The sequence below is a fragment of the Oryx dammah genome, unplaced genomic scaffold (assembly GCF_014754425.2).
Source record: "Oryx dammah isolate SB20612 unplaced genomic scaffold, SCBI_Odam_1.1 HiC_scaffold_4, whole genome shotgun sequence".
In the NCBI taxonomy this organism is placed as follows: domain Eukaryota; kingdom Metazoa; phylum Chordata; class Mammalia; order Artiodactyla; family Bovidae; genus Oryx; species Oryx dammah.
Genome location: NW_024070188.1, coordinates 28,262,216 through 28,278,575, shown reverse-complemented (window position 1 = coordinate 28,278,575; position 16,360 = coordinate 28,262,216). Strand labels below are relative to the sequence as shown.

Sequence of the window (16,360 nt, the reverse complement as noted above, 5' to 3'; positions counted from 1 at the left end):
TGAAGGTCATACACCAGCAATTTATTAATCATACATATATTGAGCACTTAGAACGTAACAGTTAGTATTCTAGATCCTGTCTACAAAGTATTAATTCCCTGAACCCTCAGAGTAGCCCTGTGTGGTAGGTACTGCTGTTTTGAGACGAGGCAAAAAAGACAGCGAAGTTCTTGCCTACGTTCATGCAGCGAGGGATGGGCAGAGCCAGGACTCTTAACTTTAGCTGTCTAGTTCCAGAGCACACATTCGTAATACTCTGCAGCCCCCAGGTCATTGATGGTGTGACACAGGCAGTACGCTTCCTCCTCATCCACCTCAGACCTGAGGATGGAGCCTTGTCACCGCAGCAATAAAGCTGTCATCAGGAAGGAAGAGAGGGAGGGAGGGAGATCGGTAGATGGATAGATACACAGACACTGGTTGGCAGGAATTACTAGGCATGGCGGGAAGCAGGGGAGTAGGTATAACTGTGTAGGGCTAGGCAAGGGAGGTCTTGGTGGTGCTGAAAAAGTTTTGTGTCTTGATTGTGGTGCCAGTCACGCAGATCTGCACAGGAGAAAATGACAACTCCGCTACTGACAATTGCCTGGTTTTAATATTGTACTTTAGTATAAGAAGGGCTTCCCTCGTGGCTCAGATAGTACAGAATCTGCCTGCAATGCGCGAGACCCAGGTTCAGTCCCTGGGTCAGGAAGATCCCCTGGAGAAGGAAATGGCAATCCACTCCAGTACTATTGCCAGGAGAATCCCATGGACAGAGGAGCCTGGTGGGCTACAGTCCATGGGGTAGCAAAGAGTTGGACATGACTGAGCATTTTTCACTCATAGAGATAGGACCTCTCGGGAAATGGTGATCAGTACACAGGACCACTCTATTTTTGCAGTTTCCTGTGAATCTATAATCATTTCAGACTAAAAAACATTTTAAATCCTTTGCTTCTCTTTGGCAAAACCCAAGTCAACTAGAGGGCTGTCTCCTGAAGATTGGCTCAGAGAGAGATCGCTCTTGGGAGACAAACCTTCACTTAAGTGCAAGAAAAGTGTGGTGGCTCTGGGCAGAGCAGCAGTGTGGCAGCAGTGGTGAAAACTGAGAGTGGCCACCACCAACGCAGACAAGCGTGCCCTGACTACAGAAGGGGGCTGAAACTTGTTGCTTGTGTCTTGCAGTGATTCCCAAGTGACCAGTGCCCAGGTGACTAAGAAAGAACCTCTGGGGAGAGAGCTGGGTGAATGCCAAGAATCTGTGTCCCATGTTTAGAGATTCTGTGGCTCAAGGATCCAGCCACCGGTGTTGAAAAAGTTCCCTAGTTGACACCTCTTAGCTTAAGGAGCAGCTGATAAAACTGGAGCCCAGTAGCATCTCAGGAATCCACCACCACAGGGACTGTAACTCAAGCCCTTGGTTTTCACATGGTTGGTGTGACTCAGAGACAAGCTTTCTACTCATAAAAACATCCAAAGTGTATACCCTTTTCTGAATGCTATGTATAAACAAATATTGCAATGAATTATTTTCTAGTGCCTCTCATATTTGATTATTTACCAAGCTTCTTATGGAAGAAATATAATTATAAACAGCAACATAATTCTATTATAGTTACAAATGTTTTAGGATTCAAGGCCATTAAGTACTGCTGCTAAGTTAAGAATGGTTTTGGCTACAAGTAACAAAATCAACCAACCAACCAACAGTAGTCTATTTGTCTCTGTAGTAAGAAGTTGAGACACAGGTAAGTGCTTGTTTCGGTCCTTACAGCGGGAGAACTGGAGCTGATATCTTTGTTGTTCTCTTGGCCTTTCCTTCATGGCTCCAGCCTCTCTGCATTCAAGACTGGATAGAAGGGAAGGGGCGGGACCACTGGCATTCTGCTCCTGTCTGACTGGCCGATACAGTATCCCATGGCTACTCCTGATGCAAAGGAAGCTGGAAAATTGTGGGTTTTGCTTTAGATAAGAAAGGAAAATGGGGAGGGATTGGGTGTTGGAGAGCTACTCTACAGCGTCTGCCACAGCTTTCAAATTAAATTTTATCAAGCACCATTTAATTAAATCTAGAAACAGCTGATCCGATATATAATAATAAAACTGTCAGAAAATACTGATATGAAAGTTAGGCATAAAGCTCTCCACTGTCAGTAATTACACAATTTTGTATTGGTCTTTCATTCTCTGTTGGAACTGATTCTAGCTGATGAAGAACATCTGTTCCTTCAATCAGTTGCCTATATCGGAGAAAAAAAAAGGGAAAAAATATTGTCAAGTTTCACGTATACCTTACATTCTTAAATTGAGTCCTGTCTAGCTTAGCTAAGGCTACAAATTAAATTCACCTCAGTCATAAATATCTTAAATTGCTCTAGATGTGTGTATTCTGTCACGCTCCTCCACACCTGCTCCGGGTCTCTTCAAGTTTGTTATCCTCACTGCCGCCAGAGTGATCTTTTAAGAATGCTAATGTAGTCTCACCTCCCCACTTCAATAATCTCCCATTATCCTTAGGATAAAGACCTACGGTCTCTACCATCACCCACCTCCGCGCTCCCCTTGAGGGCGCCCTGCAGCATGCTCCCTTGCTCTCGGCTCCAGCTGGACCAGCTCACAGCACCTCAGCTACCCCATGTGCCCTTCCTGCCACAGCTGTCTGCTTTGTTTTTGCCTCCCACTCCCTCTGCCTGGTCACCTCCTGGCTTCCTTCGGATCTCACTCAGTCATCACTTCCTTGGGGAATGTTTCCTAGACACTACCCTGTTTCCCCACCCGACTTATATCAAGTTCCCCTTCTTTATAGGAGTGATCAGGGATAAATTTGACACCTATTTCTATGCTTCCTGAGTTAATTTCTGATTCTTCCCTGAGGGCAGAGATCATGCTGTTGCTTAGTGCTACTCAGTGCCTGGCACAGAGTAGGCACCTCATCGGCATCCACTGAACACATGAATTAAAGGCAGCCCAAAGCCGTGCTAGTTTGAGTCTCTGTACTCATTCAGTGGCCACAAGCCAAAACTCCCTGAGTGGAACTAGATTTCTGATGGTTCTCACAACTCAAAAAAAAGGCAGCAGGGGCCAGAGAGCCAGCCCTAAACATAGGACTATGCCCCCTGCCAGGGTTTGGGTTGAAGTAGTGGTTGACGAGGTGTGATTTCCATTTCATGACCCTTTAGGGGACGCAGTCAGTGCTGATGCTGACCATATGCTAGTCATCTCTCTCTCTCTTTTCTTTTGGAGCAGGGGCTGTATTTTTCCATCCCAGTTAGAAAACATGACAGAGCAGGACAAAAAGTATTTTCTCAGGATAGAGAGCAGGGAAGAAATAGACTCACCTTTGTCCAAAGAGGATGCGAAGCCTATTCTCCAAATTGGTTTCATAGACACTGACTGAGCACCTACTGTATGCACCTCTCCAGGTGTTAGGGCACAAGATAAATGAGGCCCAGTCCCTGTTTCTAGTTGTTCACACTGTGCCAAAGAGGACAAGGAAGCAGTTTGATTTTGGTAGTTGGTGGGGATTTCTGACCTAAGCCCTGCATGGGATTTTGGCAGACTGAAGGAAGACAGAAAGTGACAAGACAAGCAGAGGCCCAGAGGGTGTTCTGGGAGGGATGGTACTCTGGGTCTGGCTGCAGCTCAGCCGCCATGTTGAAAGCTTCCAAATGTACATCTCCAGGCCTGGCGCAGCTTGAATCCCTTACTTCTGGTATTGAGGAGTTGCCACCTGCCTGTCATAGAGCTGTCTTCACTTGAAACATAACTTATCCATCTTGAATTCATGGTCTTCTCTCCCATATCTTCCTTTTCGTATTCTCTGCTGAAGTGAATGGCACCAACCATCCAACCAGTTCCAAAATCCTCGGAGTTCCTCCAGCTCTTCACTGCCCAGAATGGTAGCCACTAGTCACAGGCGGTGATTACATTTAATTAAATTTAGTTCCTCAGTTGCACTGGCCACATTGCAGCTGCTCAGTGGCTCTATATGGCAGGGGCTATCATATTGGGCAGCACTGATCCTAGTATATTTCCATCTCTGTGGAAAGTTCTATTAAGTATCATTGCTTTAGAATTTTCCCATAACCTCACCACCAACATCTAAACAGTCATAAAGTCTTGTTGAATCTAAGTTCCAAATATCTCTTGAATTTGTATTCATTTATCCCCTGCTCATATGTACTGCTATTGCCTTAGATGAAAACTTCATGGCCTGCTGTTACCATCCCTTGTTACCTGGCCTTTCTCCCTTCATTTTCATCCTTTGCTAATTAATCCCTCACTTCTGCTAAAAAGATACCTTTTTCAGAACGAAAACCTCGTCATGTTGCTCCTAATTTAAAATTCTTGCATGGCTTCCCAGGGCCTTCCGGTGGGGATCCATGCTCAGCAGCATGGCACCCTCAGCCCTTTGAGAGCTGGGCCCTGGCCATCTCATCTTCTCCAGCCACTGCGCTCTCCGTTTCCCCTGGGCATTAAGCTCTAGCCAGACTAAGTGACTGGTAGCTAGGATACTCCCCTTACTCCTCAGGTCCCTCTGCAAAGGCTCTTCACTCCTTCCAAAACGGATTTTACTCATTTTGATTTCCACTGTGCTCTGTCTGCCTAACTTCTTTATGACTTTCAGTCCTCATTTCACCTTCTCATGAAACTTTCTGTGACTCCCCCCTACTTTAGCGGTCCCTTATAGTGCAATTAATTCCTCCCTAGCACTATTCCCAACATATATCCCTTCTACATTTGTGTGAATGGACTTGTATTTTGATATTCTTTCCCCATGAAACCACTGGGCAAGGGCATCAACCAGACGGGCTGTGGGTTGACACCGCCTCCCCAAAGGGCATTCCCAGTGTTATCCTTCTGAAGACAAGGCAAGGTGATGCACCAGAAACTAGGGCTTGGAGGAAGGGTCTGTCTCAAATAGGAGAGGAAATTTCTGTATCTCTCTGGACTTTGCCAGCCATGTCTGAGCTTCTGGAAGCTCAGATGAAGCTGGGGGTGCTCTGTGATGACAGGGAAGAAAAAGCATCTCCCACTAGAGGCAGCCCCACAGCAGGGAAGGAGGATATCTCTGAAGGAGTTGGTTCTATTTTGTCGGATTATCTAGTTGCCTACTGTGGTATTACTTTTCTGCTTCTCCCTTAACCTTCTGGAAGGTCTTGTTTAAATAGTTCAGCCCAGACTCAGCTGTTATTTGGAGGCTTCAGGGGGGAAAAAATGAGATTATATTTAGGCTAGAGCAATAAAACGGTGCAGCTGCCTCTCTGAGGCCAATGTGTTGGTGATAATGATTCAGTGGGAGAGTTTCCCCCAAAGATGAACCACATGGGAAAAGCAGTCATCAAAAGGAGACCAAGCACTCCTCTACTCCACTACCGGCCTGTAAGGATCTGCGCTGGCTTTTACTAAGGAGCTGGAGGGTATCTATTGCCTTGCCCTGCCCCTTTGGTCCCAGTGCACTTTTTATGGGCTTGCTGTCTCATGGCTCACTGTCTCTCAGGTGTTGGGTTCTCTAACATATTATAGGCTCCCTGAAGGCAGAAATTGCGTCTCATCACTCTTTCCTCAGGACTGAGCACAGGGACTAGCATTTGGTGGGAGCCTAATAAAATGCTAGGTGAATAAATAGGTCAGAAGGCCAGCCGCAGTGAAGGCTGAAAAAAGATGGGGGGCCAGAGGGTGCGGGACCTAAAATGCCACTCTGAACTCCAGGCTGTATGCATCTGGGGGTGGAGATGGTGAAAGAGGCATTAAACATTGCAAAACGGTCAGTGTGTGTTTGAGAAAGGTTCTTTTCAGAAGGCGATAAAGAATCCAAGAGTATGGTTGAGGGCAGTGACACTGCCAGAAGGTGACAGGAAGATATTTAAAAGATCTAAGAACCTGTGAGAATTATTTGGACTTAAAACATATTGAAAAATGCATTTTCAAAATCAGAATATAGTTTATTAAGCCAGGGAAGATGGAGGAAAATGCATTATTTTAGCTTATGTAGCTGTTAAAATTACCTCTTTAAAGAAATCTCCTTTGGCTGAAAATACACTTTATGCTTTTTCAACCTGGAAATATCATCCACATTACCCTGAAGGAATAATTGTGCTTAAAATTGGCCTGGAAGTTTTCCTTGGAATGAAGGGTCAGTAATTATCCCTATTGAGTCGCTGGAATAATCTAAATATTCAGAAACGTTCTGACACTTTATATATCATTTCAGGAAAGACTAAGTATTAGCTTCAACTTATATTCATTTCAGTAATCAAATAGAGATATGAAACACAGGAGTGGTGAAGAGTATCATCACCATTCATTTTAGGTCCACATGCCTATATGCTTATTGCTAACAATAAACTGTGGAAAATTCTGACAGAGATGGGAGTACCAGACCACCTGACCTGCCTCGAGAAACCTATATGCAGGTCAGGAAGCAAGTTAGAACTGGACCTGGAACAACAGACTGATTCCAAATAGGAAAAGGAGTACATCAAGGCTGTATATTGCCACGCTGCTTATTTAACTTCTATGCAGAGTACATCATGAGAAATGCTGGGCTGGAAGAAACACAAGCTGGAATCAAGATTGCCAGGAGAAATATCAATAACCTCAGATATGCAGATGATACCACCCTGATGCCAGAAAGTGAAGAGGAACTAAAAAGCCTCTTGATGAAAGTGAAAGAGGAGAGTGAAAAGGTTGGCTTAAAGCTCAACATTCAGAAAACGAAGATCATGGCATCTGGTCCCATCACTTCATAGGAAATAGATGGGGAAACAGTGGAAACAGTGTCAGACTTTATGTTTTGGGGCTCCAAAATCACTGCAGATGGTGATTGCAGCCATGAAATTAAAAGATGCTTACTGCTTGGAAGAAAAGTTATGACCAACCTAGATAGCATGTTGAAAAGCAGAGATATTACTTTGTCAACAAAGGTCCATCTAGTCAAGGCTATGGTTTTTCCAGTGGTCATGTATGGATATGAGAGTTGGACTGTGAAGAAAGCTGAGCGCCAAAGAATTGATGCTTTTGAACTGTGGTGTTGGAGAAGACTCTTGAGAGTCCCTTGGACTGCAAGGAGGTCCAACCAGTCCATTCTAAAGGAGATCAGTCCTGGGTGTTCATTGGAAGGACTGATGCTGAAGCTGAAACTCCAATACTTTGGCCACCTGATGCGAAGAGTTGACTCATTGGAAAAGACTCTGATGCTGGGAGGGATTGGGGGCAGGAGGAGAAGGGGACGACAGAGGATGAGATGGCTGGATGGCATCACTGACTCAATGGATGCGAGTTTGAGTGAACTCCAGGAGTTGGTGATGGATAGGGAGGCCTGGCATGCTGTGATTCATGGGGTCACAGAGAGTCAGACATGACTGAGCGACTAAACTGAACTGAATGATACTCTAATAATTATTACCTGAGACATTTCTGTATTTTAAGGGCTTCCCTCGTAGTTCAGATGGTAAAGTTCAGATGGGTCACCTGCAATGCAGGAGACCCAGGTTCAATCCCTGGGTCAGGAAGATCCCCTGGAGAAGTGAATGGCTACCCACTCCACTGTTCTTGCCTGGAGAATCCAATGAATGGAGGACACTGGCCAGCTACAGTTCGTGGGGGTCTCAGAGTTGAATGGACATGACTGAGCGACTAAGCATGCATGCACGTTCCACGGTTTAAATTGCTCAGTAACAAAAAGTTACTTGTAACTTGGATGACTGTCATCTTTCTCTTCACATTGTTCATGGATAGTAACTTAAATGGCTTTGCCTCACTTCTGCATCTAAATATATACACATTATTAAGAGCTATGGTATTATTCACTTTCATTGACAATATCCTTGAGGCTAAAGATCCACAGAAGGATGGATGATGGATGAATGGATGCACAGAATATTGTAATGGCTAAATAGTTTCTGTGTTTTTAATAGATAGCAAGCTTCCTGTGTGTTCAGTCGCTCAGTAGTGTCTGTCTCTTTATGACCCCATGGACTGTAGCCTGCCAAGCTCTGCTGTCCACAGAATTTTCCAGGCAAGAATACTGGAGCGGGTTGCCATTTCCTTCTCCAAGCAAGCTTCTTACGAAATACTGATTTCTAAATATATTTGTCTATAGTATTTGTATTACTTTTGTTTTTTAATTGTTTTTAGTTTACTCATAGGCTATGTACAATGCTCACCCAAATATTTTTGAACCACATTTTAACATATATAAATATTACATAGACAAACTTAAAATGCACGTACCCAAAAGCCACATATTTTTTATCTAGATACGGAGCAGCCTGTAGTGTGATATAGAATTGTGACCCATTGCTGTGACGGCCTTTGTTGACCATTCCAAGAACTCCCCTTTTATTATGAGGAACTGAGAAGTTTTCATCTAGAAAAGACAATACATAGTAGGTCATTAAAATATTTATTTTCTTGGCTGATTGTAACACATAGAGCACAAACAGAATGCTTGGTTACAAGGATTCACAAATCATATTTATCAATATATTCCAAATTGTAAATATTCTATTTGTTTCTTATAACTTTCACTCAACTGGGCTGTTAAAAAAGATAAGCTGGAAAGTCTTATTATAACTATTTAAACATTTACCTTTAGTTTATCATTAGCATCCTTAAAAACAAGTGTGGGAAGAAAATTGATAACGTAAAAGGAAAAACTTGAAATTAAAAATGTAAACGGAAGTGCGTACCTTTTTTAGGGATTAAAGACAGTAAACATTCTTGTATTGTTTTGACAGTAATATGTTATTCAAACTACCAATGTGATTATTAAAAATGCCTCCTTGCAGATACCTTTCATGGACAGACCCTTCCCTTCACAGCATCTTCCACAGGCCTCTACTGTAGTCTTTAAAATAGTCTGTAATTGTTCACAGGTTGTTTCCTGTTTGTGAAGGCAGGGACTTTATCTCATCATACCTTTTATCCCCAGGGCCACCTAGCACATTACTTGGCATATGTGTGGCCTTAAATATTGATGGAAATAATTTATGCTTATTGTTAGTAGTCTTTAAGTAAATTTTAATCTCAGACCTTACATGGATTGACCAAGATTTTGTGGAAAGTGATTTTTGTTTAAGCAGAAGATTTAACAAGTAAAAAAAATTATACAGTGATTATCAGACCACTATTTGCAGGAAGAACCATTTCCAGCATGAAATAAGATTTGCCTCCAAAAACACAGAAGGAAATAATAGAAGAGAAATTCAGTAAAAGTTTTCATTCAGGAACTATATCAAATTCTGGGGATAATTGAGAGATGAATATTAACTGTCAAGATTTTCCTAAACTACAGTTGCTGACTATTCTAAGTTTCAAAGCTAAGTCAATGAAACAATTAAGCCATACCCATGGTAGTTACTTTTAGCTTGTTAAACTGCACACTGAATAAAGACCTGAAATCTTATGAAATGCAAATAAAATATTATTGTATCTTTATAATTACATTGATACTCCATATTCATTTTGATGGAATAGAGAGTAACCCATTAATTTCACAGAAAATGGCATGGCATAAGAAATCTGCCCAAGCAAAGATTCAAAGAGTTTTAACAAAATGATTTTTGTCATTGCTTTTAGATATTATGATCCATTTTTCTTAAAATCTGGAATTAGTTGGAAAGAAAATTTATAGAGTTGTAACATTTTTACCAAAAATTCTGTGATTATGGGAGAACTTTTAAAGCATTAAAGGTGTAAATTTGTTTGAACTAGAAATCAAAATTCAACTGCTGATGAAAATCAGTTTCTGAATTTAATATAAAACTCATTCTGATGTTTACAATGAAAGCAACTACTACTTTACCAGGTTTAGGCAAATTGCCTTGCATTGTCTCTGGTAAGAGAATAATCAGACAGTTTAGGGCCATTTCCATATAATTTTCTGAAGACAGTAATGTCGAGTGGAAATTGGACTTGAGTCCTACAACATCAGTTTTTTAAACCTACTGCTCTAATTTTACCAGCATCTTTAAATAATAATAGATGTTCACTAATTATTTATTGTTATATAAAAGTAGGTCTGCTGCTGCTGCTGCTGCTGTTGCTGCTGCTGCTGCTGCTGCTAAGTCGCTTCAGTCATGTCCGACTCTGTGCGACCCTAGAGACGGCAGCCCACCAGGCTCCCCCGTCCCTGGAATTCTCCAGGCAAGAACACTGGAGTGGGTTGCCATTTCCTCCTCCAATGCATGAAAGTGAAAAGTGAAAGTGAAGTCGCTCTGTTGTGTCCAACTCTTAGCGACCCCATGGACTGCAGCCTACCAGGCTCCTCTGTCCATGGGATTTTCCAGGCAAGAGTACTGGAGTGGGGTGTCATTGCCTTCTCCGAGTAGGTGTGCTGCCTACCATTTTTAAATTGCTGCTTAAATAAATTATTTTTTATATTTTAAAATAAATTATAGTTGATTTAAAGTATATTAGTTTCAAGTATGCAGCACAGTGATTCAGTATTCTTACAGATTATATTCCATTAGAAGTTATTACAAGAAAATGGCTATAATTCCCTGTGCTATATAATATATCTTGTTGTTTATTTTATACATAGTGGTATGTATCTCTTAATCCTATACCCTACCTTGTCCCTCCCTGCTTCCCTCTCAGCTCTGGTAGCCACTGGTTTGTTTTCTATATCCATGAGTCTCTCTCTGTATTGCTATATACACTTGTTCATATTATTTTTTAGATTCATATATAAATGGTAACATACAATATTTGTCTTTCTCTGACTTATTTCACTAAGCATAATACTCTCTAGGTCCATCCACATTGCTGCAAATGACAGTATTTCATTCTTCTTTATGACTGAGTGTGTATTGAGAGATGAATATCAACTGTCAAGATTTTCTAAACTGCAGTTGCTGTTATTCTTAAGTTTCAAAGCTAGGTCAACAAAACAAGCCATATCCATGGTGGTTACTTTTATGGTTACAATATTCAAAATGGAATATTACACATATACACTACAAAAACACATACACATATATATACACTACATCTCTTTGTGTGTGTGTATATATCCATATATATATGTACACATACACTACATCTTTATCCATTTATCTGTTGATGGACACTTAGGTTGCTTTCATATCTTGGCTATTATAAATAGTGCTGCTTTGAACACTGGGGTACATGTATCTTTCTGAATTAGTGTTTTTGTTTTTTTTTTCTGGATATATACCAAGGAGTGAAATTGCTGGATCATGCTGTAGTTCTGTTTTTAGTTTTTTAAGGAACCTCCATACTGTTCTCCATAGCGGCTATACCAACTACATTCCCACCAACAATATGCAAGTGTTCCTTTTTCTCCACACCCTCTCTAACATTTGTTATTTGTAGACTTTTTGATGATGGCCATTTGAACGGATGTGAAGTGATATCTCAATGAATCAATCATTTTGATTTATATTTCTCTACCCCATGGACTGTAGCCCACCAGGCTCCTCTGTCCATGGAACCCTCTAGGCAAGAACACAGGAGTGGGTAGCCATTCACTTCTCCAGAGGATCTTCCTGACCCAGGGATTGAACCCTTTCCCTTCATTGCAGGCAAATTCTTTGCCTTCTGAGCCACCAGGAAAGCCCCAGTGATTAGTGATCCAGAGCATCTTCTCCTGTGCCTGTTGGCCATCTGCATATCTTCTTTGGAAAAATGTCTATGAAGATCTTCTACCCATTTGATAGGGCTGTTTAGGGTTTTTTGAAATTGAATTGTATAAACAGTTTACATGTTCTGGATATTAACCCCTTGTCAGTCATATCATTCGCAAATATTTTATTCTGTTCAGTAGGTTGTCTCTTTATTTTTGTAGGTGGTTTCCACTGCTGTGCAAAAAACTTTTTAAGTTTAGGCTGTTTATTTTCACTTTTATTTCTTTTGCCTTAGGAAACAGATACAAAGATGCAAAGCAACCTGCAGATTTAATGCATTCCCTATCAAAATACCTATGACATTTTTCACAGAACTAGAAGAAATTCTGTGGAATGACCAAAAATTTTACGGAACCACAAAATATCCCAAATTGCCAAAGCAACCTTGGGAAAAAAAGAATAAAGTTGGAGGTATCTCCCCCTCAAACTTCAAACTATACTATAAAACCACAGTAATCAAAACAGCCATGGTACAGTACAAGTGCAAAAACAGACACATAGATCAATGGAACAGAATAAAGAGCCCAGCAATAAATCCATGGTCAATTAATCTATGACAAAGAAAGCAAGACTATTCAATGGAGAGAAGAAAATCTCAGTAAGTGGTGCTGGGAAAATTGGACAGCTATGTGTAAAACAAGGAGATTAGAATATACCCTCATGCCCTCAAACTATATATAAAAATAAACTCAAAATGGATTAAAGACTCCAATGTAAGATCTAAAACCATAAAACTCCTAGAAGAGAACATGGGCAGAACATTCTTTGGGACTGAAATATTTATTTTAAAACATGTTGACTCTGTGCATGACATTAGGTATAAAAAGCCAAGTGTTCATCAATATATGAATGGATAAATTCTTTAAGAATATTCATAATATTAAACCAGGAAAATGAGAGAATTCCAGCTATAGACAACATGGATAAATTTCACAGGCAGTGATGAACAAAAGAAAGGACACAAAACACCTGCCATATGAGTCCATTCATTATTGTTACTCAGTTGCTAAGTCATGTCAGACTCTGCAACCCCATGGACTACAGCAAGCCAGGCTTCCCTGTGCTTCTCTGTTTCCTGGAGTTTGCCCAAACTCATATCCATTGAATCAGTGATGTCATCCAACCATTCTTCCTCTGTCGCCCCCTTCTCCTCCTGCCCTCAATTTTCCCCAGCATCAGAGTCCTTTCCAGAGAGCCAGCTCTTCACATCAGGTGGCCAAAGTATTAGAGCTTCATCTTCAGCATCAGTCCTCCAGTGAATATTCAGGGTTGAAGTGAAGTGTTAGTTGCTCAGTCATGTCTAACTCTTTGTGACCCCATGGACTGTAGCCCTTGGGCTCCTCTGTCCATGGAATTCTCCAGGCAAGAATCCTGGAGTGGGTAGCCATTCCCTTCTCTAGGGGATCTTATCCCCACCCCCCTGCACCCCAGGGATTAAACCTGGGTCTCCTGCATTGCAGCCCAATTCTTGCTGTCTGAGCCACAGGGAAGCCCAAGTCCACTTCATATAAAGTCCAAAAATAGGAAAAACTTAATTTTTTTATTTAGGGATTTATGCATGAGTGATTGGAGAATCCATGGACAAAGGACCCTGGCAGGCTGCAGTCCATAGGGTCGCAAAGAGTTAGACACAACTGAAGCGACAGCACGCACGCACGCATGAATGGTAAAACTAACAAGAAAGGCAAGGAAAAAGGTTAGAGGTTACCTCTAAGAGGGAGATAGAGTTATTATTGAGGATGGGCAGATGGGGTGCTTCTGGCATGCTGGTGGTTCTTTCTTGACAAGGATGGTAATATAGGGGGTTGCTTTATAATTAGTTTTAAACTGTACATATGAAATTTTTATATATATATATATATATATAATAAATCTCAGAATTAAAAAAGAATAGCCCTTAAGTGGCTACCCAGCCATATTATCTTCAGTTCTTAATTCTACCAAAAAATACTCTTGTACAGCTTTTAGTTGCATTATTGAATATTAACAGTGCATCAGGCTCTCTACTTTTTGTTAATGTCTACTTTCATTTAAAGGAGATCTAGGAATTAGACAAATGGATTTTAAGAGCACATGCTAATATTAAGAAACTGGTCTACTTAAAGTAATAAGGATAATCAAGTATTTAAATGCATTACTGACTTCCCTAGTGGCGCAGTGGTTAAGAGTCCACCTGCCAATGCAGGGGTCACGGATTCAATGCCTGGTCCTGGAAGATTCCACATGCTGCGGAGAAGCTAGGCCCGTGCACCACAACTACTGAGCCTGTGCTCTGGAGCCCGTGAACTACAACTACTGAGCCTGCACGCAGCAACTGCTGAATCCTGCATGCTTAGAGCCCATGCTCTGCAACAAGAGAAGCCTGCTCACCGCAGTGAAGAGTAGCCCCTGTCCACCACAGCTAGAGAAAGCCCTCGCAAATCATCAAGGGCCCAGCACAGCCAAAATGAATAAAATTATTTAAAAATACATATATACTTTCTTTTCTTCTGCTGTTCACATAAATAGCCTTTTCTCTAGTCAGCCCAGGCCATGGAGTCACCAATCCTTTGAGAGTGCAAAGGATTAGGGATATTATACAAGGAATACAAAGCAGGGGAAGAGTTGATATTTAGCTTCTAACATTCACAACAGGATCTGGGAAGACAAAAATAGTTGTGATTGAAAATAAAGCAAAACAAGGCTTCCCTGGTGGTTCAGTGGTTAAGAATCTGCCTGCCAATGCAGGAGACGCGGCTTCAATCCCTGGTCCGGGAAGATCCCACATGCTGTGGAACAACTAAGCTCACGTGCCACCACTACTGAGCCTGTGCTCTGGGGCCCAGGAACCACGACCGCTGAGCCTAAGCCCCCCAACCTACTGAAGCCCACATGCTCTAGAGCCTGTGCTCTGCAACCAGAGAGGCCACCACAAGGAGAAGCCTTCACGCCGCAACTGGAGAAAAACCCACGCAGCAACGAAGACCCAGCACAGCCAAAACTAAACAAAAAGTTATTCAAAACGAAGCAAAACTTTCCTCAAGTTAAAGACTAACCAATTTATAAAACAACAATTAGGTAAAATTTATTTCATTCTTTTAAATTCACTGTGTTAAGCTTAATAAAAGTGATTTTTGTGGTTATAACTTTTTAAGAAGCCCTGGGTTTTAACTGTGCATCTCATGGAAATATGGTCCAGTGAGAGAATGTAGAAGGAGGTCTGGCTGTCGACGTATTAACTAACCTTCCATGGGGCCAGGGGAGGGTGAGTCTATGTGAAGAGGGAACCCATGCTGTAGCTGTTTTGAAAACTGGCCCCACATTCTCTCTTTCAGCCATTTATCTTTCCTTTGGGAGCATCTCTTTTCACTTGGATTCTGCACTGCCAGACAAACTGAGGAATGAAAGCTTCCTTAAGCCCACCAAGCTCCCTGGGCACCAGAGGAGCCAGGCCTCCAGCTGGAGAGGAAATCCCCACAGTATCTAACGGGAGCGAACGGGGAATGGACGGAGGCATGGGGATGTCCACAGGGCCAAGTGAGCAGATGAGCCAAGAGATCGATCTCCTGGACAGAAGACCCAGGCTCTGCGTGGGACTGCACTTCCAAGCAGAAAGTTTGGGTGATCTGTTAATGGTTGCGGGGTGGAAAAGTTTGTGGACCCTGATCGGAGATAAAGGATTTCAGGAAAGCTGCCCCAGTGCCCTTTCCCTGTCCGCAATGTCTTATTTTAAGCCCTAGCTCAGAGCTGCTCTGGTCAGCACCCTCCGCTCTCCCAGGCAGTTGTTCTTTCGTGCCGCCCTGGCTGCTTCCTCTGTAAAGGCACTGGGCACCGCACCAGTTCTTTTATGTGTTTAAACATCTGTCTAGGCAAAAACACTGAAATCCTTAAGGGTGGAAACCTGGTCACAACATGTATGTTTCCTAAGGTCCTAGCACCATGTTGGCACTTAAGAATTTAAAGTTATATGAACAAATAAATAAAAGAGTAGTGTCACTTGCATGATTTTATTTGATAAAGCTGTATCCGCATGAATTTAGAAGGAAAACTAGCTCTTTTCCTGTTCTCTTTGGCCATTGATTCAATATGATTATATAAAAAAAAAAACTTTTCATTCTATTAAAATGTAGACACAAAAAGCCTTGTAAAACTAATGTATAGTATTGTTAAAGTTATTATAAGGCAAATACCCTTTTAAACACCATTCTGGCCAAGAAAAAGAACTTCGCCAGCCTTCCCCAGAGTCTTGTCAAGTCCCTCTCCCCCTCCAAAGCACATCCTTAATGTTTTATGTAACTCATGTAGTTTTACCATCCAAGTATGCCTCCCTAGGCACAATAGTTGAATCTCTCTCATTTTACTGAACTTGTGATGCCTTTTAAATCTCTCTTAATCCACAGGTTTTCTCTCTGTCCCTTTCTGTTCCTTGCACTGTCTGTTCCTGAGCTAGTTCACCTTTAGGATTTCTCGCAGGCTGGAGTCTGCCAACTGCACACACACGGTGCCGATCAGCAGGTTTCGCTTGTTCCCTGTCCTGTCGGTTCTGTGTGAATGCTCGTGTTGAAGATGCATGTTGCTTCACTTTGATTGATAAGTGAGGGAGGAAGTGACTTGAGCATGATGAAGCTCACCCCTCCTTTAATGTGCCGTTCCCTCCGGGAGAACCACCAGGTAACTGTAGGAAATGGCCTCCACTGAACTGAGCCAGCTGCCCAGGAGCACAGACAGCTCAGACGTGACCAACCAGC

The 16,360-nt window shown here is 42.0% G+C and overlaps 1 protein-coding gene across 6 annotated transcripts in view; it reads right to left on the bottom strand.

Moving 5' to 3' along the window:
• Window positions 1-16,360, bottom strand: part of PPIL6 (peptidylprolyl isomerase like 6) — a 38,410-nt gene continuing 22,050 nt past the window's right edge. For 2 of the 6 annotated variants that reach the window (XM_040238526.1, XM_040238527.1), the window contains exons 7-8: window positions 8,218-8,353; window positions 1-2,222 (exon numbers count right to left, since the gene is read on the bottom strand). In XM_040238526.1, coding sequence (XP_040094460.1) covers window positions 2,111-2,222; window positions 8,218-8,353 — 248 coding nt within the window. In that variant the 3' untranslated portion in view covers window positions 1-2,110. The other 4 variants (XR_005720796.1, XM_040238529.1, XM_040238531.1 and 1 more) reach the window with 4 other exon arrangements.